This window comes from Hordeum vulgare, chromosome 3H (assembly GCF_904849725.1).
Source record: "Hordeum vulgare subsp. vulgare chromosome 3H, MorexV3_pseudomolecules_assembly, whole genome shotgun sequence".
In the NCBI taxonomy this organism is placed as follows: domain Eukaryota; kingdom Viridiplantae; phylum Streptophyta; class Magnoliopsida; order Poales; family Poaceae; genus Hordeum; species Hordeum vulgare.
In genome coordinates, this window is record NC_058520.1 from 434362996 (window position 1) to 434385778 (window position 22783).

General features: G+C 42.9%; 3 protein-coding genes and 1 non-coding gene across 5 annotated transcripts; 1 reads left to right on the top strand and 3 right to left on the bottom strand.

The window, feature by feature from the left end:
- Window positions 1–10322: 10322 nt before the first annotated feature.
- Window positions 10323–10910, bottom strand: LOC123440099 (wax ester synthase/diacylglycerol acyltransferase 6-like). Its single transcript, XM_045116681.1, has 2 exons — window positions 10760–10910; window positions 10323–10598 (listed from the first exon to the last, which is right to left on the bottom strand). The coding sequence occupies exons 1-2, from the start codon at window positions 10901–10903 to the stop codon at window positions 10401–10403; spliced, it is 342 nt and encodes a 113-aa protein (XP_044972616.1). The 5' UTR covers window positions 10904–10910; the 3' UTR covers window positions 10323–10400.
- A 41-nt stretch (window positions 10911–10951) lies between these two features.
- On the bottom strand, window positions 10952–12648 carry LOC123440101 (wax ester synthase/diacylglycerol acyltransferase 11-like). 2 transcript variants are annotated; one of them, XM_045116682.1, is made up of 4 exons: window positions 12034–12648; window positions 11854–11920; window positions 11685–11758; window positions 10952–11377 (listed from the first exon to the last, which is right to left on the bottom strand). In XM_045116682.1, exons 1-4 carry the CDS (start codon window positions 12646–12648, stop codon window positions 11105–11107), a joined length of 1029 nt encoding a protein of 342 aa, XP_044972617.1. In that variant the 3' UTR covers window positions 10952–11104. The 2 variants fall into 2 exon arrangements, 1 of the variants encoding a protein (XP_044972617.1); XR_006630277.1 differs by lacking the exons at window positions 11854–11920; window positions 12034–12648 and having other exon boundaries at window positions 11285–11499; window positions 11685–11761.
- Window positions 12649–14230: 1582 nt separating this feature from the next.
- Window positions 14231–14301, top strand: TRNAG-GCC. The gene has a single exon. It is a non-coding gene; the product is annotated as a tRNA-Gly (tRNA).
- A 1630-nt stretch (window positions 14302–15931) lies between these two features.
- Window positions 15932–22753, bottom strand: LOC123444118 (beclin-1-like protein). The gene is made up of 10 exons (XM_045120735.1): window positions 22340–22753; window positions 21299–21657; window positions 20466–20636; window positions 19512–19636; window positions 18964–19012; window positions 18186–18344; window positions 17380–17462; window positions 17140–17211; window positions 16624–16773; window positions 15932–16328 (listed from the first exon to the last, which is right to left on the bottom strand). The coding sequence occupies exons 1-10, from the start codon at window positions 22494–22496 to the stop codon at window positions 16139–16141; spliced, it is 1515 nt and encodes a 504-aa protein (XP_044976670.1). The 5' UTR covers window positions 22497–22753; the 3' UTR covers window positions 15932–16138.
- Window positions 22754–22783: the final 30 nt, after the last annotated feature.

The window sequence follows — 22783 nt, forward strand, 5'->3', positions numbered from 1 at the left end:
CTCGCTACCCCTTCTGTCACTGGGTGAGGTCACCGCACGGTATGAACCCAAAACCAAGCACTTCTCCCATTGCAAGAATCATAGATCTAGTTGACCAGACAAAACCCACAACTCGAAGAGAATTACAAGGATATGAAATCATGCATAAGAGAGATCAAAAGAAACTCAAATAAGATTCATAGATAATCTGATCATAAATCCACAATTCATCGGATCTCGACAAACACACCGCAAAAGAAGATTACATCGGATAGATCTCCATGAAGATCATGGAGAACTTTGTATTGAAGATCCAAGAGAGAGAAGAAGCCATCTAGTTACTAGCTATGGACCCGTAGGTCTATGGTGAACTACTCACGCATCATTGGAGAGGTCATGGTGTTGATGAAGAAGCCCTCCGTGTCCGAATCTCCCCTCCTTTAGGGCACCAGAACGTGCACCGGATGGGATCTTGCGGAAACAGAAGCTTGCGGCGGTGGAAAAGTGATTGCGATGATCTCCTGATTTTTTGGGGATTTTTAGGGAATTTATAGGCGCAACCCCTAGGTCAGGGGACGCTCAGGGGGCCCACAAGCCTGGATGGCGCGGCCTCCCCCCTGGCCGCAAGGTGGGGGCATGTGGGGCCCCTAGGGCTCCCTTGCCTTGGCTCCCAAGCACCCCGATCTTCTTCCTTTCCAGAAAAAATCTTTTCGGGGATTTTCTTCCGTTTGGACTCCGCTTCAAAATCTCCTCTGAAAGGGGTCAAAAACATGGAAAAACAGGAACTGGCACTTGGCACTGAGTTAATAATTTAGTTCCAAAAAATATATAAAAGGCATGCAAAACATCCAAAGTTTGACAAGATAATAGCATGAAACCATCAAAAATTATAGATACGTTGGAGACGTAACAAGCATCCCCAAGCTTAACTCCTCCTCGTCCTCGAGTAGGGAAGTGATAAAGAATGAATTTTTGATGTGGAATGCTACCTAGCATAGTTGTCCTTTGCAACTTCTTTCACGTGACATGAATGTTCAGATCCGTAAGATTCAAAACAATAGTTTGCTATTGATATGAAAACAGTAATACTTCAAGCAAACTAGCAAAGTAATCATGAACTTTCAAAATAACAAGGCCAAAGAAAGTTATCCCTACAAAATCATATAGCCTGGCTATGCTCCATCATCCGCACACAACTAATGTAAATCATGCACAACCCCGGTATTGGCCAAGTAATTGTTTTCGCACTCATACTTTCTCAAACTTGTTATAACTATCACGCAATACATAAGCGTGAGCCATGGATATAGCACTATAGGTGGAATAGAGTGTGGTGGTTGTTGTGAGACAAAAAGAAGGAGATGGTCACACTGACTCGGCGTATCAATAGGCTATGGAGATGCCCATTAATAGATATCAATGTGAATGAGTAGGGATTTCCATACAAGAGATGCACTAGAGCTATAAGTATGTGAAAGCTCAAAAGGGAAACTAGTGGGTGTGCATCCAACTTGCTTGCTCACGGAGACCTAGGGCAATTTTGAGGAAGCCCATCATTGGAATATACAATTCAAGTTATATAATGAAGATTCCCACTAGCATATGGTAGTGACAAAGCAAGAAGCTCTCAATCATGAAGAACAAGGTGCTATCATGAAGCACAAGTGTGGAAAAAGATAGTAGCATTGTCCCTTCTCTCTCTTTTTTTCATTTGGGCTCTTAGGCCTCTCTTTTTTCTCTTTTCTTTTTTTTTGTTTTTTTGGGCTATTTGGCCTCTTTTTTTTCCTCGCATGGGACAATGCTCTAATAATGATGATCATCACACTTTTATTTACTCACAGCTCAAAGATCACAATGATGATTCCATAGGAAATGCCTCCGGCAGTGTACCGGGATGTGCAACGATCTAGCATGGCGTATGACGTTGAAACATCTCGCTAGCTATCTTACGATCATGCAATGGCAATATTGGAGTGACGGCACAAGTCATGAGACGGAACGGTGGGAGTTGCATGGCAATATATCTCGGAATGGCTATGAAAATGCCATAGTAGGTAGATATGGTGGCTGTTTTGAGGAAGGAATTTGGTGGGTTTGTGTACCGGCGAGAATTGCGCGACACTAGAGAGGCTAGCAATGGTGGAAGGTGAAAGTGCATCCATACCATGGGCTCACATTAGTCATGAAGAACTCACATACTTGTTGCGAAAGTTTTTATTAGTAATCGAAACAAAGTGCTAAACGCATACTCCGAGGGGAAGGGTTGATAGGTGTAAAACATCGCGCGATCCCGACCTCAACACAAAGGATGACAATCAATAGATCAATTATGCTCCGACTTCCTAACATAGCAGTTCACCATACGTGCATGCTACAGGAATCACTAACTCCAACACAAGTATCTCTAGATTCACAACACCCTAACATAACTCTCAATATTACCAAATCCACGTCTCAAAACTAATTGAAAGGAATTGAAACTTCTCTTTCTACTCAATGCACATGAAGATGGAGGTTTTTGCATCCTCTTTGGGTACCTATCACATTTGGGACTACTTTCATAGCATAAGCCAACTACCAAATCACGCACCGCTGTGCTCTAAAAGATATAAGTGAAGCACACAGAGCAAAAGTATCTAGCTCAAAAGATATAAGTGAAGCACTATGAGCATTCTAGCAAAAATCACGATGAGTGCATGTCTCTCTCTCTCAAAACGGTGTGCAGCAAGGATGATTGTGACACAACAAAAAGAAAAGACTCCTACGATACAAGACGCTCCAAGCAAAACACATATCATGTGGTGAATAAAAATATAGCTCCAAGTAATGTTACCAATGGATTGAAGACGAAAGAGGGGATGCCTTCCTGGGGCATCCCCAAGCTTAGGCTTTTTGGTGTCCTTGAATTTGGCTTGGGATGCCTTGGGCATCCCCAAGCTTGAGCTCTTTCCACTCCTTATCTCTTTGTCCATGAGAACATCACCCAAAACTTGAAAACTTCACAACACAAAACTTAAACCGAAACTCGTGATAACATTAGTACAAGAAAATAAACTACCACTTCTTTTACTATTGTAGCAAACTTGAATTCTATCTATATTGATGATGGGCTAATGTATTCTCACTTTTCCATGGCTAGTACCCCCCCCCCCCGATACTAACCATAGTTTCATCGAAACAAGCAACCAACTCAACAAAAACAGAATCTGTCAAAAACAGACCAGTCTGTAGCAATCTGTATACTTCGTATACTTCTGGTACCTCAAAATATCTGAAAAATTACGACGGCCTGGGCAAAAAGCATATCAATCAGAAGCAAAAAAGAATAACTCAAAAGCTCTTTCTGAATAAAAATGAAAAATCATCTTGTGAGCGAAAAGTTTTTGTCTTTTTCCAGCAGGATCAAACAACCATTACCAAGACTAGTCATAAAGGTTTTGCTTGGCTCAAACACAAAAAGAAACACAAAAAACACGATCACAACAGAATTGTGATGGTGCAGACGCAACAAAACAGAAAGAAAAAGATAAATTTATTGTGTTGCCTCCCAACAAGCGCTATTGTTTAACGTCCTTAGCTAGGCATAGAAGCAAAAGAATCACGTATCGTCGTCTTTGGTGCTCAAACCATAAGTAGCATGATCACTTATCATCTTAAGGTTTTCATCTTTCTTGCTAGAAGATTCACCACTACTTTTAGGAATAAAAATAGACTTGGTGATTTTATTGTGGGCAAAATTTGGAGTATTCTGCACAGCGGCAAAAGCGGAACCCAAGTTGGTTATAGCAACCTCTAGTTTGCCAATCCTAGCGGAATCATGACCTAGCTTTTCGTTAACTGTGGGTTCCTTCTCCTTTAAAATTTTTCAAAACCATTCTCACCTTGGATCCGTACTGAGTGATTTGATTGTGGATCTTTTTATCCAAATTCTCAATGAGTTCAATCGTAGCAAGTTTATTTTCAATAACGTCCAGCCTACGCATCACAGGTTCCAGAGTTAAGGTAGTTCCATTAACCATGAGTGGGGGTGAGCCTACCAAATTTATCACAGCTCCGTAGGAATCAACGGTATGGCTACCCAAGAAATTTCCACCTACGATGGTGTCAAGAATATACCTATTCCAAGGAGAAACACCCACATACAAACTGCGAAGCAAGACGGTAGTGGATTGCTTATGACTAGATCTACTCTGAGCATTGCAAATCCTATACCAAGCGACCTTTAATTTTTCTTCCTCAATTTGTTTGAAATTGAGAACTTCGCTCTCGGGAGTATCGTTCGAAGTGGTGGATCTAGCCATGAGAATGGATAGACTATCCCACATAGACGAATAGAGAATAAGCAGAGAAAAGGGGCGAACGAAAAGGACAAACGAAAAAGGCAAATTGGTGAAGTGAGGGAGAGGAAAACGAGAGGCAACTAGCAAACAAAGTAAATGCAAGAGATGAGTTTGCGACACCTACTTGGATGAGTTCTTGACTTGATCTTCCTCCCCGGCAACGGCGCCAGAAATTCTTCTGCTGCGGCAACAGAAGTCCTTCCCTGGCGCTTAGGAATTCTTCTTGTTACTTCTCTGGTTTGCGTCGGTTTTTCCCTTGAACAGGAAAGGGTGATGCAGCACAGGAGCAGTAAGTAATTCCCTCAGTTTGAGAACCAAGGTATCGATCCAGAAGGAGGGCCTCGTCAAGTCCGAAGTACCTGCGCAAACACAAACAAGTTTGCACCCAACGCTTCAAAGGGGTTGTCAATCCCTTCAAGATTGTTTGCAAAGTGAGATCTGAAGGCGGAAAGTGCAACGAAGTAAAAAGTGTAAGGCTGAAAATATGGTGTGGAGTAGACCGTGGGGACCATAGTGTTCACTAGAGGTTTCTCTCATAATAGCAAATATCACGGTGGGTGAACAAATTACTGTCGAGCAATTGATAACACCGCGCAAAGTCATGACGATATCTAAGGCAATGATCACACATATAGGCATCACGTCCGAGACAAGTAGACCGATACTTTTTGCATCTACTACTATTACTCCACACATCAATCGCTATCCAGCATGCATCTAGTGTATTGGGTTCATGACGAACAGAGTAACGCCTTAAGCAAGATGACATGATGTAGAGGGATAATCTCAAACCAATGATGAAAACCCCAACTTTATACCCTTGATGGCAACAACATGATGCGTGCCTCGCTACCCCTTTTGTCACTGGGTGAGGTCACCGCACGGTATGAACCCAAAACCAAGCACTTCTCCCATTGCAAGAATCATAGATCTAGTTGGCCAAACAAAACCCACAACTCGAAGAGAATTACAAGGATATGAAATCATGCATAAGAGAGATCAAAAGAAACTCAAATAAGATTCATAGATAATCTGATCATAAATCCACAATTCATCGGATCTCGACAAACACACCGCAAAAGAAGATTACATCGGATAGATCTCCATGAAGATCATGGAGAACTTTGTATTGAAGATCCAAGAGAGAGAAGAAGCCATCTAGTTACTAGCTATGGACCCGTAGGTCTATGGTGAACTACTCACGCATCATCGGAGAGGTCATGGTGTTGATGAAGAAGCCCTCCGTGTCCGAATCTCCCCTCCGGCAGGGCACCAGAACGTGCCCCAGATGGGATCTTGCGGAAACAAAAGCTTGCGGCGGCGGAAAAGTGATTGCGATGATATCCTGATTTTTTTGGGATTTTTAGGGAATTTATAGGCGCAACCCCTAGGTCAGGGGACGCTTAGGGGGCCCACAAGCCTGGATGGCGCGGCCTCCCCCCTGGCCGCGTGGTGGGGGTTTGTGGGGCCCCTGGGGTTCCCCTGGCTTGGCTTCCATGCTCCCCGATTTTTCAGGGATTTTCTTCCGTTTGGACTCTGTTTCAAAATCTCCTCTGAAAGGGGTCAAAAACATGGAAAAAACAGGAACGGGTGAAAAGGATCGAGATGGACCTAGAGGGGGTGAATAGGTACAGTTGCAAGTTTTAATAATTACTTAGCAATTTTAGGCAAAGGTGCGGAATATGAGCGTAGGCCTAATAATTGCTATGACAAGGAGTAACTATTTAGAGTGAAGTAAGGCAACCGGTAAACAATAATCAAATACAAGTACGTAATAAGGATTGACACAAGTAGAGAGTTAGGGTTAGGAATAACCGAAACTCCAAGAGAGACGAGGATGTATCCCGATGTTCACTTCCTTGGAGGAAAGCTACGTCACCGTTAGAGGGGCGGATGTTACCACGAAGGCACACCAACGCCACGAAGGCTCACCCTATTCTCCCTTTGAGATAACTCCACGAAGGCGTTTCTCAACCACTAGTGGTAAGCCTTGAGGTGGCTTCCAAACCTTCACAAACTTTCCGGGGGAAATCACAATGGTTTGATTCCTCTCCGAAGACTCCTACTGCCTAGGAGTCTCCAACCTCCAAGAGTAACAAGATCACGGGGATTGCTCAAAACTTGCTCAAATCACAAATCACTTTGGTGGAGAGGAGGAGAAGGAGGCGATCTATCTTTTGATTGTAACAACACTCAAAGGGACTCACAAATGCTCTTGGGATCTAAGATTGGGTGTAGACAAGAGTGAGTGAGAAGAAAGGTGTTCTTGTATGTGTTCTAGCTGTGTTGGACACCCTCTCACGAAGTGGGAGGGGTATATATAGTGGGGAGTGTAAAACAGCTGTTGGGGACACTTTAAGTCACACAGGGGTCGGACATCCGGCAGTTCACGGATGTCCGGGCGTCCACAATGACTCGGACGTCCGACAGGGGTCGGTCGTCCGAGGGATGCAAATATATCTGGAACCACTGTGGAGTTGAACAGGGACCGGACGTCCGGAGAAGGCCGGAAGTCTGAGTTATTCGACTCAAACTTCTCTGGTGCAAGATTCCGGATTTCCGAAAGGGGGCGGACGTCCGGTCCTCGGACGTCCGGAGGGAGCCGGAAGTCCGAGTTATATGGCTCAAGTTCTTCTGGTGCAGAGCTCCAGATTTCCGAAGCTGGTCGGTTGACCGGCCCTCGGACGTCCGAAGGGAGCCGGAAGTCCGAGTTATATGGCTCTGATCTCTCTGGTATACGATTCCAGATTTCCGAAGCAGGTCGGACGTCCGACCCTCGGACGTTCGGAGGAGGCCGGATGTCCGAGGCATTGGTTCTGTTTTGAGATAAGAGCAGAGTAGTGAAGATGTGGTATGAGCAGAAAAGTAGAGATGTAGTATGAGCAAATTCATCGCAAAACCTGTGATCCCCTCTTAATAGTGCGGGATCCCTATACTCAAGAATAGTAAATTTAAAGGATAGTCTGCATCATCTTTTCTCAACCCCGAGCCTTCTTGACATATAAGTCCCAATCTTCTCAGACCACTTTGGCACATAATTCTCAATCTACTAAAGTACTTGCCATCCTGAGATACACTCAACAAATAGGATTAGTTTCCTATGTATGTGTTGTCATTAACACCAAAAGTCGATTAGGGGCATGACTGCACTTTCAACAGGCACTTGGCACTGAGTTAATAAGTTAGTTCCAAAAAATATATAAAAGACATGCAAAACATCCAAAGTTTGACAAGATAATAGCATGAAACCATCCAAAATTATAGATACGTTGGAGACGTATAAAATCTCTACTTAAACATGGTGCTTAATGCTATATATTATTATCCAATGATGTGTGGCTATCCTATGATGTTTGAATAGATTTATTTTTTCCTATGGGTTAATTGTGCTATGGTGTGATTGACATGAGTTGCATGTTAATATGGTGTTGTCCTATTGTGCCCTCCGTGTCGCGCAAGCGTGAGGGATTACAATTACAATATGTTCATGAATCGCTTATAGTGGGTTGCGTGAGTGACTCGAAAACAAACCCGAGTAAGGGGTTGTTTGCATATGAGAGTAAAGAGGACTTGTTATTAATGCTATGGTTGGGTTTCACCTTAATGATATTCAGTAGTTGCGGATGATTGCTAGAGTTCCAATCATAAGTGCATATGATCCAAGTATGAAAAGTGGGTTAGCGTATGTCTCTCCCTAATTGCATATGATAAGTATCTATCATATTATATTCAATTGCCTATGGACAATCTTTCTGTTGTGTTACAAAAACTTTTTACTAGAACTTTTGTTATCTTGCAAATTATTCATAGTTCTATTCTAGCTAAGTAATCCTAGTTTTATTCTTGCAAACTTATCTTTACACCTACATAATAGTTTCATACTTGTTCTAGGTAAAGTAAGTGTTAGCGGGCATAGAGTTGTATCGATGGTCGATAGAACTTGAGAGAATATTAATTCTACCTTCAGATCCTTGTTGTGTTCGACACTCTTACTTATCGAAAAAAGGCTACAGACGATCTCCTACACTTGTGGGTTAACAAAGACCTTCGTGCCTTCTCCTTATTTGGGTCGGCCTAGAGGATCATGCCTAAGTCGTCCTAGTGGTGCCTGCTTAGGGGAGTTCCACTTTGATGAGGAGTCATGTACGAGCATGGCCCAAATTCATTGTAAACACTCAGGATTGACCTAGTATATAAAGACAAACCCTAGGTCGTCCAAGAGACAGATCCAAGTCAGAAGCTCTCGAGCCACAGGTAGCGAAACAACACCCTTGTAATCGAGATCTTCACATCGAAAACGAAAACACAAGCAGGAGTAGGCCTTTACCTCACGAGAGGGGCCAAACCTAGGTAAACTTGCTTCTCCCGTTCCTGATCAACCCCACCCAAGGCTTCGCCTAGCTGTCATGGCCTCACAACTAAGCTCTTCTATGAGGACACTTGCCATGACATCCCCACGATAGTAGCAGCCCTTATGATAGGCACCCCAGTTAGGGACAAACAACAATTTGACAACCAGAAACACTTCAAACCCATGATCTAATGGTCAAAATTGCAAGTGGGTGAGAGAGCTGAGTTTAGGTGCGGTTCTACTATCCTAAAAATGACTTCTTTTTTTCTTTTTTTTAGAAAAGGATGATGACCCCCGGCCTCTGCATCTGGAAGATGCATGCAGCCATTTTATTAATTATTCACAAAGATCTTACAAAGCAATACATCAATATATCTGAAGCCGTCCTCTTGACAATATCTGTCGCTACTCCTATACAATGATGAAGGGGTGGAGAAAGTGTGAGCCACATACCCAGACCTCTCACCTAGCCTAACATCTAAAGCCGGAGGCCCGGACCAAGCCACATACCGGGTCAGGGGCACAAACCGGTCCAACGCACCCTCATAGGTCGTCGCCGCCGCTTTCCATCAATCCATCTTCAGAAGAGTTACTGACACATCGACCTTGCAAGGCCTGCCGTCGATGCCCCCACGGCGCCAGGCAGCGCCTCCTCCCTACGCGCGCTCATCATCACGCATCCGTCGTCGAGACTTTTCTGCGCCTCGCCGCCGAGACTCCACGACGTCGATGTGTCACAAGGAACGCCGCTCCATCGTTGATGCCGACCAATGATCCCTCGAACCCGTGTGTACCTCCATGAATGACGCCCCCAAGAGGGAAACGACACCAGAGCATCGCCATCATCCGATCTACTGATCTAGGGTTTCCCCCGGAGGTAGCAAAGAGTGGCCTTGAACTTCTCCTCGGCGATGCCTTCAGTAAGGAAACGACGTAGACAACGCCGCCATTGCCGGCTTTGGCAGTAGCCGAAAGCAAGCTTTTACCCAGGTCTGTTTGAATAACCCATCTCTCCTGCACGGGCCACCACATCCTGCGACGTCCCCGGGAGCGGGATCCCAAGATCCACCGCCACCGGCAATGCCACAAGGACCCACCACCTGACCGTCATCCCTGACGAAGGGGATGGCGCCACCACCATGTTCAGATCCAGCCTCCTCCGAGAAGGAGAACCGATCTGGGGTTGTTAACCCCAGATCCGCCGGCAGCCCCGCAGCGCTGCCAGGATCCCATCGGGCCACCGCCCGAGCGCGCCAACTCCGCCTCCATGTCGTATGCCCAGGAGCGCCGTCGCATCTCAACCAGAGGATCCCTTCGTGAAGAAGGGAGGAAGGCCCGCCGTCCGCCGTCCGCCGGGCAAGCTTCGCTTGCCGACTTCCTCCGGCGGCGGAGGGAAGCAGGGGAGGAGGGAGGTCGAGAGCGGCGGCGGCTAGGGCGCCCGAGTCGCCCCCCTGGAGGTGACGCGAGCGGTTCTGCGATTGGGGGCGCGGAGATCCGGTCCTGGTGTTCGCCGCCGAGCTCGCTGCTGGTTGCGGGCGAGACTCCTTTGAGCGTGAGTCAACAAAGTACTTTGCTTGTGTTGTGTGCATTGCATGATTAGTCAACCTAAGTACAACTTATCACGATCTCTTATGTAATATGTGCAACACTCGTGAGATTATCTCCATAAACACTACTTTTATTAATAAAATAAGGCTCAGGACCTTTGGACACTTTATGTAGTCATGCATTCATGCCTCTCCATGTCCATGTTCTTCCTGGGAACACTCTTCTACAATACGTGGTTTTCCTAAAGCTGCCTCTCGAATTAGCCTCAGAGACTCGACAAAATCCTCTAAAAGACCATCGACATCTGGAAACTGTGCTTCATCTATTGCTAAGATTAGCTTAACAATGTTCATGTAACTCTGGTAATGAATAGTCAGTGCCTGTGGTACACATTAAAATAAAATATTAGGAATAGTTGCATATTAAGGATGCCGTATTTATAGGCAAAAACTACAAACGTATCCCGTGAAACAACTAAAGACAATGCTTTGATCAAAGAAGTTTTTTTTTGTTAAATTGAGATTTTTTTTTCATAACTTACATATGGTTGACCATAGATGCTTGGGGCAATGTAGAGAATGGGGTGGTCATACAAAGCAACCTGCTCAGTTGGCCCAATCATGTTGGAGAATAAAATGGTGGTGTTCTTGAACAAGGAATGGCACAAAGAAGCTGCTGCCTGCATACAAGGTTGGACTGCCAAGGTTTTCAAGGTTTACAGTGTGATCCAAGATTCCAAGTTAGAGACCTAACATTGAGTAGCATTGGTATGTATGGCAAGAATATACATGATATGACCTATCACGTGATGAAGCTAACCGTTTTAAGCCTTGTTCGATTTGGTGGGGGGTTGAGAGGGAATCCCATCTAATCCCCTTGGAGAGGATTAATTGAAAGAACACTTAAACAACAAGATGAAAATAAGATCAAAATGACGGAGGACCTTAATACCAAAGATTTTCGTTATCATCAATGCACTCCAGTTCGTGAAGACCGATTCCATGGAGCTCTTCTTCCTGTGTGCTATCCTCATTGCCTTCTCGACGTACTTGAGAGGGGCGTCGTGCTTTTCTATATGGAAAGGGAGTACCATGTAGCCAAGTTGATTTCCCCACTTCACGTCGTTCTCCTTGCCCGATTTCATCATGCTAGCTAGTGTCTGCGCATGACACAAATTGACAATTGTGCATGCATGCATGTTAAACCTAAATGAAAAAAGACTCAGGGGTCTCCTCCGCAACAACACCCCCGCGATCAATAGAAAGTTCCTCCTTTTACCCCCTGAAATATTCACGGTTGACAACAAATATATTTTTAAGAGTATTTTCATGTGAGTGCTCAGGTGGATCTCGGATGATTTTTTTCAAGCTTTGGATGATGTTTACTTTTCCAATCTTGCACATGTAAGTTTTCTGTGTACGATCTTTCTAATCTAATCAAATAGACAACTCTAGGAGGGGGCTTACATGTAGTCCAGTCATCTTCCTTAGGTTGACGATAAAGGTAGATCGCACCTTGATGTTCTTTTTGCCGCTTTCACCTGAAATTGGTTAACTAAGGCTATGCTAGTTTCATAAAGTAACAACACAACCATCTCAACAATGTACAAAAATATCTAAAATTACTTGAGCTCACCTGTTTTTCGGAAATAATACCGAGACAAGGCGGCAGAAGTCACTCCAAGCAAAACATCATTGACAGTCTGCAAGGTACACATGGGGAGCGGAATTGTGATTCACCTGTAATTGTCTTCTAACTTGAGAGAAAAAGATGAAATAGAATATTCTGCCAAGAAATAGGGAATCATGTACATACACAACACATGACGCTCTTGACATACTTGATGTCGTCAAGGCTCAACATGCGGTTCACGAAGCGCTTGGGTCGAAACTCGGCGCCCCCAGGACCTTTGAACAATGTCGGTGGGTCGCGTAGCATCGATATGGCCGTTGCAGCAAAACATACTATATCCACAACTGTGTGCCACACAAGAAGAAGCAAAGACACGATCCACACAGTGAAAACAACCATGACACCCGCGCCCGTAGATGAAGGTGAGCGTGGTGTCAAGGCTTTCATTGTGCTGACGCGGCGTGGGGCGGTGGTCGGCAACACCTTGGACGGGTCGGCGGCTGCAATGAGAAGGGATAATAGCGAGGCACCATCCCCGAGGGAGTGGTGTGCACGAAAAGCAAGGGCAGCTGTTGCATCGGAGGTGGGGAAGTCCAGGACATGAAACTCCCAGAGAGGACGGGAGTGGTCCATGGGCAGTGTGGATAGAGACGCCAAGTAGTCTTCGAGAGTCCTGTCCGGCTCGATCGACATGGCAACGGGGTCAAGGTTCGGGACGATGATGTGGTCGTCGAGTTCTACCGTGGTCCGGACCCACTTCAGGCCCGCGCCCTCTTCCAACTCATCCATCACCTGCATGAGTTAGATGCCCATGAGAAGCTTGACAACTGTTGCATTGGCGTTTTTCTTTCGGGCTTTCACTGTCACTCACTCTGGCTGGGCGCGTAGGGTGTGCGTGTGTTTTTGGTTGTCAATTTCACACGAAATGTATATTAATAATATCTAGTATAACAGATCATCAAAAACACATCACCGGATTCATATGGGAACGAAGTTTCATCACAGACAGGAGGAGTACTAACTAGTTTCTTCACAGATGTCGCTCGCAAAAAAAAAAGGTTTCTTCATAGATGAGGGTTAGTTTGGCTTTGTTGTGCACGCTGTTAATCAGACGGTCTGCTTGAACTGCGCATCGACGAACTGAAGTAGGTACTCCAGTAGGCCTCGTACGAGGGAATCGGCAGTTCTCTTTTTTCTTTTTCTTGCGGGGGAGGGAATCGGCAGTGCCTTTCACGCACAAGGCGAACCAAGGATTTTTTTCACTGTTTTGACCCAGGAGACGAAAGTAATGCACAAAATGAACTCGATCTGAAACTATTTTACGATCTAACCCTTTTAGAAACGCCAGAACCCGTGGCGTTGTTGGTGTACATAGAAACGCATGTCTACCGTGACGTTTTCGGTCCACATTCAGACGTCGGTCTAGCTCGCGTTGCAGATCATCTAGAAACGTCACCCTCAGTGACGTTTCTACACAGGCGCCAAACGCCATTATGCATGGCGTTTCTTACACAGGCAGAGCTGAGCGTAGGGAAGGAGGCCAGCTGGGAATGAGCGGAAGCCAGCTGGGACTTGGCTGGGGTACGGCCGGGACGCAGCTCCCGTCGCCGCTCTGCTCGCATCTCCCGACGCCCTGGACACGGTGCATGGACCGCCTCCAGAAAAATCCACCCCGGCCGACCACCTGCGCTGTTCCAGTGACTCGAGTCACGTGATCATTACCATAATCCATCGGCGCTTCGTAGATTTTCAACTAAAAATATTTCCACTGCAAGTGCGCAACCTAGCAATCGGACAGCAGTTTGACCACAGCGTTTTTCACTTGAATGAAAAATGCATGCCGTCGCGTCTTCACGTAGATGAAAATGAACACAGAGCCTGCCGTTCGGACGCGGCGGCTGGTTTTTGATCCCGCGCGGTTCATGGATCGGGCTCACGCGCGGCTCCTGCAGCTGGCCTCGCCTTTCGTTTGCTGCCCGAAAAAACATTGTAGTTTGCCGTGCTGTCCTCCTCCCTCCCATGTGTCTGTCCCACACACTTTACCATGCGGGCGTGCGACGGGAGCTGCGTCCCGGCCGTACCCCAGACTGGGCTGGGATGTTGGAACGTGGTGGGATGGGATGTTGGAACGTGCAGACTGTTGGCGGACGGGAGTGGTACTTGATTGGTTGGCATGTCATCATTTAATTAGCGGTAGCAAGTTGAGAAACGCACAGCTGGGACGATTTACTCTCGACCGAGCCGATGCAAATGACAGAGTGCACAAAAAAACACATGAACTCTGCAGGGCAGTCTACCGCTGTTTGCAAGTTGGTACGCTTTTGTCTCGAGTTTACAGCTGAGGGTAGATTAGTGAGCACGAAATATAAACGTCATCGACGCACCAGTGGTCTAGTGGTAGAATAGTACCCTGCCACGGTACAGACCCGGGTTCGATTCCCGGCTGGTGCATTGTTTTTTGCTTCTCATCCGAAATGCTTTGGGCCGTCATCCTAGTAGGCAGAAGAACGGGGCAGCTCAGACCGTGCCAACATGTAAACCGGCTTCTGTTTGCATGATGGGTCAAGCTCCAAACACATCAACCGAGGGCGATATCAGATTCCATAGCGGAGTAAAAGAGGGACATGCTATACATGAACGAATACTAGCAGTATCGCTACTCCGGTCCAATTGCAATCTTTTTATTGAAAAGCCCTGGCAGTATTTCGTCTGTAGTAGCAAGAATTGATACGGATGTCTTTAAGACATTTCATTATAATTCTTAGCTGTAAGATTAACTTTGCAGTTTTTCGGATCTTTGATCCAAAACGTTATACCTGTGATATTAGCCAGTATAAATAAAGCTACACGTACTTCTAGAAAAACACGAATGAGTTTAGGTGCCAGTCATAACGCTGCATTCTTTTTGTCGTTCCAACTTCTCTGCACTCTGCAGTGCTACATACTATTATTGCTTAGCTTTCGACTTTTCGGGAATATATTGGCGGATGAATTAGTCGTTGTTTTTTTTTTCTTTACTCCCCTTAGTAAGAAAAGTGTACTTCTACACCCGAACTCAAATGAGCTTGAATGAACAGTAAATTTGTAAAATATTTTTAAAATGTTTAAAAAAATCTGAATTTTTTTTACAACATACTCTCTCCGTTTTAAAAATTTTGTCTTAGTTTTATCTATAAATGAGTATATCTAAATACTAAAGCATGACTAGATACATTCATATCTAGACAAATCTAGGACAAGAATTTTAGGACGGAGGGAGTACTTTGACAAATGTTTTAGTAGTTTGCAAAATTTCAGCACAAAATCACATTTTTAAAGTCGTGGCGAAGAAACAAAATTAGGATCCAAAATGCTTTGAAAGTAGCATTTTCAAAGTTTCAATTTTTTTTGCCACGACTCCCATAAATGTGATTTCATGATGAAATTTTATGGACATTTAGAACATTTGTCAAAGTTTTTTTTAAAAAAATCAGATTTTTAAAATATTTTTCGAATTTACTGTTCATCCGAGCTCATATGAGCTCGGGTGAAAAATCATCATGTCCCCTTAGTAATCCCTATACCAGTCATGTTTCTTGGATTATTTAGAAGCGGTATTCAAGCTCTTATTTTTGCAACATTAGCCGCAGAATCGGGTCATCATCGAATTGACTAGTTTCAGCTTAGCTCAATTCATGCATGGTTCCAGATAATCTGCTTGGTTGCAATGTAAGAAATGCGTATGAATATATAGCCTAGAGTTATACTCCCTCCATTCCTAAATATAGGTCTTTTTAAAGATTTCACTAGAAGACTACATACGAAACAAAATGGGTAGATATATACTTTAAAGTATGTCTATATACATCCGTATGTAGTCTTTTAATGAAACCTCTAAAAAGACTTATATTTAGGAACGGAGGAAGTAGGAGAGAATAGAATAGACTATATTATGGAACTTTCAAAGTATATATGCATTAAGGAGGGTGGAGCCAGGCTAGATCTATACTATAATATCCTTAATGTCTATAAGTGGAGTCCTCTTTTATGCGGGTTTCCACTTTAAGCAATGATTTTAGAATCCGATTCAATAGAAAATGAGAAAATATGCAAACAACGCTGCATTCTTCTTGTCATTCCAATTTCTCTGCACTCTGTAGTACTACATACTAATGAAACCCACTCAAGTCCATATTTATATACAATGGGCAGATAACTTGCAAGCAACAAGGAAACTAGCTACGCCTGGTGTTTATGTACATAAATTTCATATTGTATTGTGATTGGTCAGCATGCAGCTACAATCACATCAACCCTTCTTGTTTGGAGACTGCGCCAAGTACAAAGATGCAGATGGAGGCGCGAAACTTGTATTGCCAATAAACCAGTAGAGAACCCACTTCAGGTTGCAAAGCATATATTTTAGAGCCTTTGTCCAGTTCTCCAGTTTATTAAAACTTAAGAAGATTGTGTAGCTCCCTACTTTGTCACCATCAATCCTGTGAAACCAAGAGATGAAATTAATGCTGCATATACTTAAGATATCTTTCAATCTTATGGTTATGTTCATCCCATAAGTGATCCGGTACTTGTAGTCAAACTAAGTTTCATAGGAACCAAAGAAAAAAAAAATACAATCACAGAAATCACTTGACCACATACAATAAGAATTTATATGGTTGCCAGTAAAACCTAGATCATCTGAACAGATTTCACGTCATGTTAAAATCATCAGTGAAATGCCGTGAAATTCAGAAATAGTGCCAGAACCAAGAAAGTTGCAAGAATCCTTACTTGTAGGGAAGCTTCAGTGACTTTTCAGCTGGAACATTGTTCTCTTTATCCAAACTTATGGCAAACTCAGAGAACTCTTGAAGGCAAGTGAGAAACCATGTCATGGCTTTGTCAAATCGGGTGCTCCAGAACAAATTCACAGGACCAAACCTGAACAACAACAATGCATCTTGTTAACTTCCAAGCTCGATAAAACTCGCACTGCTCAGCAAGAAAACAAAAAAGCAAAACAAACACCCGAAACGCACTGCCAGCAGCTAGAAAGGCTAAAGATGATTTGTAACTTCCCTTTGATATACCCCCACATGCACTGACCAACGTAACAAATGCTAAGTGAAGGTTAGATTAGCAAATGATAAATAAGTCTGTAAATCTGCAGAAGATGTTCAATCGAGCTATTTTACTACCATATACATGAACAGGTCCAATAATATAACCATCATTATTCTATTCCATGAGAGAGACCTAGATATCATCCTAGGTAAAAAGGGAGTAAATTTGGAAGATAATGCTTACAGTTCGTAGGTATTACTGTTGATGTCTGTTACTCTTGGGTAGCTTCCCATAGGGTGAATCTTGATCCGGTATCTGGACAGAAGTTCAGGAACTCACAGCAAAATCATCTCCTCTTGGAACAATTCTAGTGTACGTAAGAATTACTAAAATTTATCATTTAAGCAACTTAGCAATACAAGAATAGGGACTTGTCACTAGTAAATAGATCGAGATAAAAAAGGCCGCATGTGTCAAGGATACTGAAATTTCGGGAAGTACTGAGCCATCGTGTGTAACAGAAGAGCAGCCTGACCCCAGGCAGCATTTATCTCATCCCACTCAACCTACGGCCAAGGCAACAGAACAACATAACACAAGATAAGATAAAATGTGTGTACTCCAAATACAGATTGAATAGATCAACAGAACACAAGTGAAGCACACAGGACAGTGAATGAATCAACAAGGGGTCTGCATATCCAGTCAAAAAAATAACCAAGGGATCTGCATATCTCTCTTTATTCCAAAACTGATTCATATTGCAGGAGTGCCGCCTCCTTAATAAGCCAAATGAACTATGAAATTATAACTGTTGGATCACTACCAGTTAGGCGAGTAACAAATGGATGTGTCCCTTGACTGAATGACTGCATAGAACTTTTTCTGTACTGCAAATAGGCATATATGAACTACAGATGCATCTGAATGAAAATTTATAGTAATCTAATGTATGGCTCGGTTCAATCCAGTGTGCACACAACCACGGTGCACTGCAGCTCCAGCATAATCTTGTACAACATAATTATCCAAAGTTGCAGTGTCAAAAGCCAGCAGGTCCATGTTAAGTTAATATTTTAGTAGCCACTATAAATATCTATAAAATTGGCAGTGCCCGGTGCATAGAGTTGATCACCATCATCCACGAACACTACATGGATGTTGCATTCCGTACCAATTATACAAATGTAACCAACTAATGTCTTGATTGCCATCCTTCAAACACATTGATGTCATAATTGAAACAAATAGCAGTAGTAATGCACAGATTATATAGTTTGTATAGTTACCTGTACATTAGGCAGACGACCGAGACGGAAGCTGTTTATTGTTCCAATCACTCCATCATGTGAAATATAGAATGCATCATTGAGAACATTTGTGCGCTTTAACAATTCCAGGTGGACCTGGGAAACTTCTATCTTGGCCATAACCGCATCTCTTTCTTCCTGCAAAGTGGAGTACGCAATATATTTTCAGCCATGATTTGGAGCATCAAAGGAAAACGCTAACAAACAGTTCAGACATTAAAAAATGCATTTTGAGATGACAAAATCATGATGCTTTAAAGGAAAGCATATATGAAACATAACAATGCTGACACAGTGTAGACCACATTTGCTTTTTAAGACTAATGGAGTGTTGCTCAGTGACTAGAGGGTGGGTGCATGCCCAGCCTACCCGCTTTCGAGGTTTCGTCTCTACCAAGTGTGCTCACTGTTGTTTTCCCAATAACAATGCCAATGGTGCTAGTGCCTGTCATTCGCATTTTTTATATATTGGCTTTTTCAAAATATTTTAGTTATGCCAACAAAATACAGGAGCATAAAATAAACTATATAACTGGTTTGCTGATCTGGAATAAGATGCATGGCTGATTTGAAACATCAGTCGCAAAATGATGTTAGTTGTGGTGCCAACAAGAATGTACTCCCTCCGTTCACTATTATAAGATGTTATAAAAATAGATCTTATAATAGTGAACAGAGGGAGTATATCTCAAAATATGACAGAACGGTAATTATATATTCTTAATCTGACAATGTGTGGCCAGTAATAGGTATATACCTGGTGAGATGTCAGCTGAAACTGGAAGCTGTTGAATTCATGCCAATACCTGAATACAAGTATGACACATTAGCTTTGTTTACAAAGTAGTTGGAGCTTGACATAAGCCAACGAAAAATAAACAGATTGCCCAAAAGCACTGTTTAGTTGGAAAACCAAACTGGTGATATCTTTTGGTGTCAACCATATAGAAAACTATTTTCAGTTAACAGTATACTACCTAGTAGAACAGAATCAGTTTAATTTCGAACAGCTACATTTTGAAATGAGGAGTGTTTACTATACTAGAAACATTATAACGCTGTCCTTATGCCTTCAGTAATCTTAATGCCTTTTATTGTAACTGTATCACAGCTATTATACTCTAGAACAATACCATGCTGCATCATGAAGAAAAAATGATCAGGTTTATTGCCTCTATTGCCAAGTATACATGTTCACACCCAAATGTAAACAGAAATTAATTTGAGAATCTATCCTTCTTCTAGAAAAACTGTAAGACTAAAAATATGATGCCTGAACAGTGGCATGGTGAAGAAAACACCAACCGCTCTTCTAATTCTTCAAATTGTTTAGACTTTGTTTCAAGATCCTTCATCTCAGAGCTAACTTCTGAATACTGCTTTTCTGCTTCTTCAATAGCAGCTTTTAGTTTCTTTTCTTCTTCCTCTATCTGAAATGACAAAATACACATAATGCAAAATCGAATTTGTAAATACCTGAAATTATCTTACAAGAAACTAATGAATGCTGCCAGTTCTGAAAATAAAAGGCATCGATTAAAATTTTAACACATAAGGAATATTTTCTACAGTATACTGGCCAAAATCATGAATGGATACACTTTAATATATCTATCTATATATATATAGAGAGAGAGAGATAATTTATTACACTGTAGAATTGAAAATGAACACATTTTCATTGATGGTACTGGTGCAGAGCCTACTATGATTTATTAAAAATATATTCCTTTGTCTTCCATTATCTTCTTGACCGAAGCTGAGCACTTCTCTTAACTAGATAGGACTTAAGTCTATGTATAGAAAATTAAACATCAATTCAGCATAGCGATCATAGATTGTTTCCTACTTCTCCATGTTGTAATTAGCTTTGTTTAGAAACTACAATACAAGGTCAATTACATAACTCGTACAAAAATAACCCCGAAATCGAGCTAATAATAATATTTCATGTAATTTCCGCTATCTCTGATGTAGCTGCTCAAGCAATATTATACATATGACTCGCAAGAAAAATGTGTTTTCTTTTCTTCACAGGAGACTGTTACACATTTTCATCTATTGTTGTTTGATATGACATGAGCAAGCAGCATGAAACTGGAGTTTACTATGGTTCTTAGAATTAAGAATCTGTTGCATGTAGATCCGTAGGATAAAGGCATACATCTAGGATAACAACTACACAATAAACCCTGCATCTTGTGACCTCATTCATTACCATCTAACATGTATATGTTATTATTGAATAAAGATCAACACCTTTTCTTTCTCCTTGAGGAAATCAGTTTCACTAAGGATGTTGTAGGATTCCTGCTCCAAGCGTTGAAGACATGCATCATAAGCTTTGATATCAGTATTTACATCCTCAATCTCCTTGTCCATCTTATCAGATAGCACCCTCATACATTCCAGACAGAGTGGCTGCTCAACCTGCAATATATTTCATATTGACATATTCACACATGTGTTAGCGCTGTTTTTTTCCTTCTAAAAACCAAGACACTAATTAGTGCAGTGATGCAATGTACACAACATGCAGCAGCAAAAACAATGCAAATCTGATGAAATGGAAGCAAATGCATATGCATGCTCAGTACAAGAGATATTTTAAAGCAACTTATTGCAACTGAGTTTGTCAAGCAGCAATCTCAAAATATCCGGATTAGTAAATACAAGTAAGTTGACTGCATAGCATGAAACGGCAAGAGTTGCATATACATGAACACCACACGCTATAAATACCCAGAGTCTCTTTAATACGCAGGATTTAAAAGAAAAACAGGAATAGGAAAAACAGAGAATTGCAATGTTATGTCCACCCTAATCATATCAGATTGAATTTGTTCTATAGTTTGTCTGATCACACTACAGGAAAATAAAGGATTCTTTCCAAGAGGCTTGAGTGGATGATTTTTTTCCTTTGAAATACAGTGCAAAGGAATCCATAGGAAAAGTTCCAACGGGATTCAGTTCTACAAATCAAATAACCCCCACAGGAAAATATCCTAATGATTTTAATCCTACAAGACTCCTATGAAAATCCTTGAATCAAAAGAGGCCCAGTATGGAAATGTTTCAAGCAACTTATTTACCTGAGTTTGTGAACTAGCAATCTCAAATGCCCGCTTTAAGACAGTCACACTAGAGTGAAATCCAGAATTGTTGCCTGGTGAAGGGCTAGTAGAGTTAAGATTTGGAGGCGACAGATGTGCGCCACCTCCTTCGGAGGTAGATGTCTTGTATATGGAAGCAGCGGCAGGTGGAAGCATTATATATGACCCCTCCATTGCTCTTGTTGATTGGTTAGGCTCGACATGCCGGGCTGCTGCACTAGGTGGCCGTGGGGGAATACCAGGGCCTTGAGGTCTGTTCTGCTTGGACAACACAACGTAAGAACTGTCCATCCTGCTCGCCCCCATAATGCTGCCCTGAACAGAAGATGCATGCATACCTGATCCATAAATGGCATAAGAAGTAAGAACCGTTACTATCACAAAATACAATCTTCGAGAAACTTACTTAGTAGTGTGCAAAAAAAAAAGAAGAGAAACTTACTTAGTAAGTAGTGTGCAAAAAAAAAAGGACACTTCAAGTGCTTCAAAGACAAATCCGAGACACCGATGGATCAGTTTACAGAAAAGCAAGCAAAGCAAATGCCAAACCTTACCTTATGCTAATAGCTGAAACAGCTTGGCTTTTTATCTGACTAGCAATTATAAATAAGCAATTCCAGCAGGTAGCATCATGAAATGTAAATAAACAAGAAAGGTATAAACTCTTTTCCACCTTAAATTATCATTATATGATATTTTCTTTTACAGGTGCAAGCATTTGCTGGTTATATTCCTTTGTCCATATGAATGCAACAATATTCCTTTTACAAATCAAAAACTAGAGTTCTCCAGAAACAGCTACCAACAATTCCATCAGAACCTATATGACACAACATATACCCTTTTTTTTGCTAGAGACTTGTCACACATAATTCAGTTACGCCGAATTCTTGTCTCGCATAGAGCCAGCGCTCCCTCGATTCTTACCATGAAGCAGCGCTATATTGAAACTTATGCAATCGTTACAGGCTCGTAATAAAGAGGAACGAATCCAACGGGGGCACAAAAAAAAGGTAGTACCAGAGTTGGCGTGAGCGGGCAACCTATCGGGGAATGACTCCACGCCGACGACGACGAGCGCCCGGTGGCATTCCTGGCACTTGAACCGCGGCAGCGACGGGTCCACCCCGCGGCCCTTCTCGCCGGCGGCGGCGGCGCCGGCAACCTTGGGCTTCATGCCGCAGCAGTAACTCGGGCTTAGCTCCGGACGTTGTCGCGGTTGCGTGATTCCGAAGCTATGTGTATGCAGAAGAATTCCTCCGCCCTTCTCTCCAAGCTTGGATTCCTGGTGAACCCCGGCGTGAGGGGATCGAATCGGAGGCGCGGTGAGTCCGACCTGGACTCCACACCAGGAGGGACGGGAGGAGTCGCGGGCGGAATCGGGTGACTTCAACCGCACGCAGAAACGAGTGCGGAAGTCACCCTGACGTGGGGCGCCCACACCACGTGTTGGACCCGCCTGTC

What these genes read in the sequence shown, in the direction of transcription:
- LOC123440101 (XM_045116682.1), bottom strand. Translation starts at nt 12,648, where the DNA reads ATGCAGGTGATGGATGAGTTGGAAGAGGGCGCGGGCCTGAAGTGGGTC. An exon ending in GTATTATTTCCGAAAAACAG is followed by an intron (nt 11,759 to 11,853) that starts GTGAGCTCAAGT and finishes AACCAATTTCAG; the next exon opens with GTGAAAGCGGCAAAAAGAAC. An exon ending in GGAAGATGACTGGACTACAT is followed by an intron (nt 11,378 to 11,684) that starts GTAAGCCCCCTC and finishes TGTCATGCGCAG; the next exon opens with ACACTAGCTAGCATGATGAA.
- LOC123440099 (XM_045116681.1), bottom strand. Translation starts at nt 10,903, where the DNA reads ATGCAGGCAGCAGCTTCTTTGTGCCATTCCTTGTTCAAGAACACCACC. An exon ending in GCATCTATGGTCAACCATAT is followed by an intron (nt 10,599 to 10,759) that starts GTAAGTTATGAA and finishes TGTGTACCACAG; the next exon opens with GCACTGACTATTCATTACCA.
- LOC123444118 (XM_045120735.1), bottom strand. Translation starts at nt 22,496, where the DNA reads ATGAAGCCCAAGGTTGCCGGCGCCGCCGCCGCCGGCGAGAAGGGCCGC. An exon ending in GCCCGCTCACGCCAACTCTG is followed by an intron (nt 21,658 to 22,339) that starts GTACTACCTTTT and finishes TTTATGGATCAG; the next exon opens with GTATGCATGCATCTTCTGTT. An exon ending in TCACTGAAGCTTCCCTACAA is followed by an intron (nt 16,329 to 16,623) that starts GTAAGGATTCTT and finishes TTGGTTTCACAG; the next exon opens with GATTGATGGTGACAAAGTAG.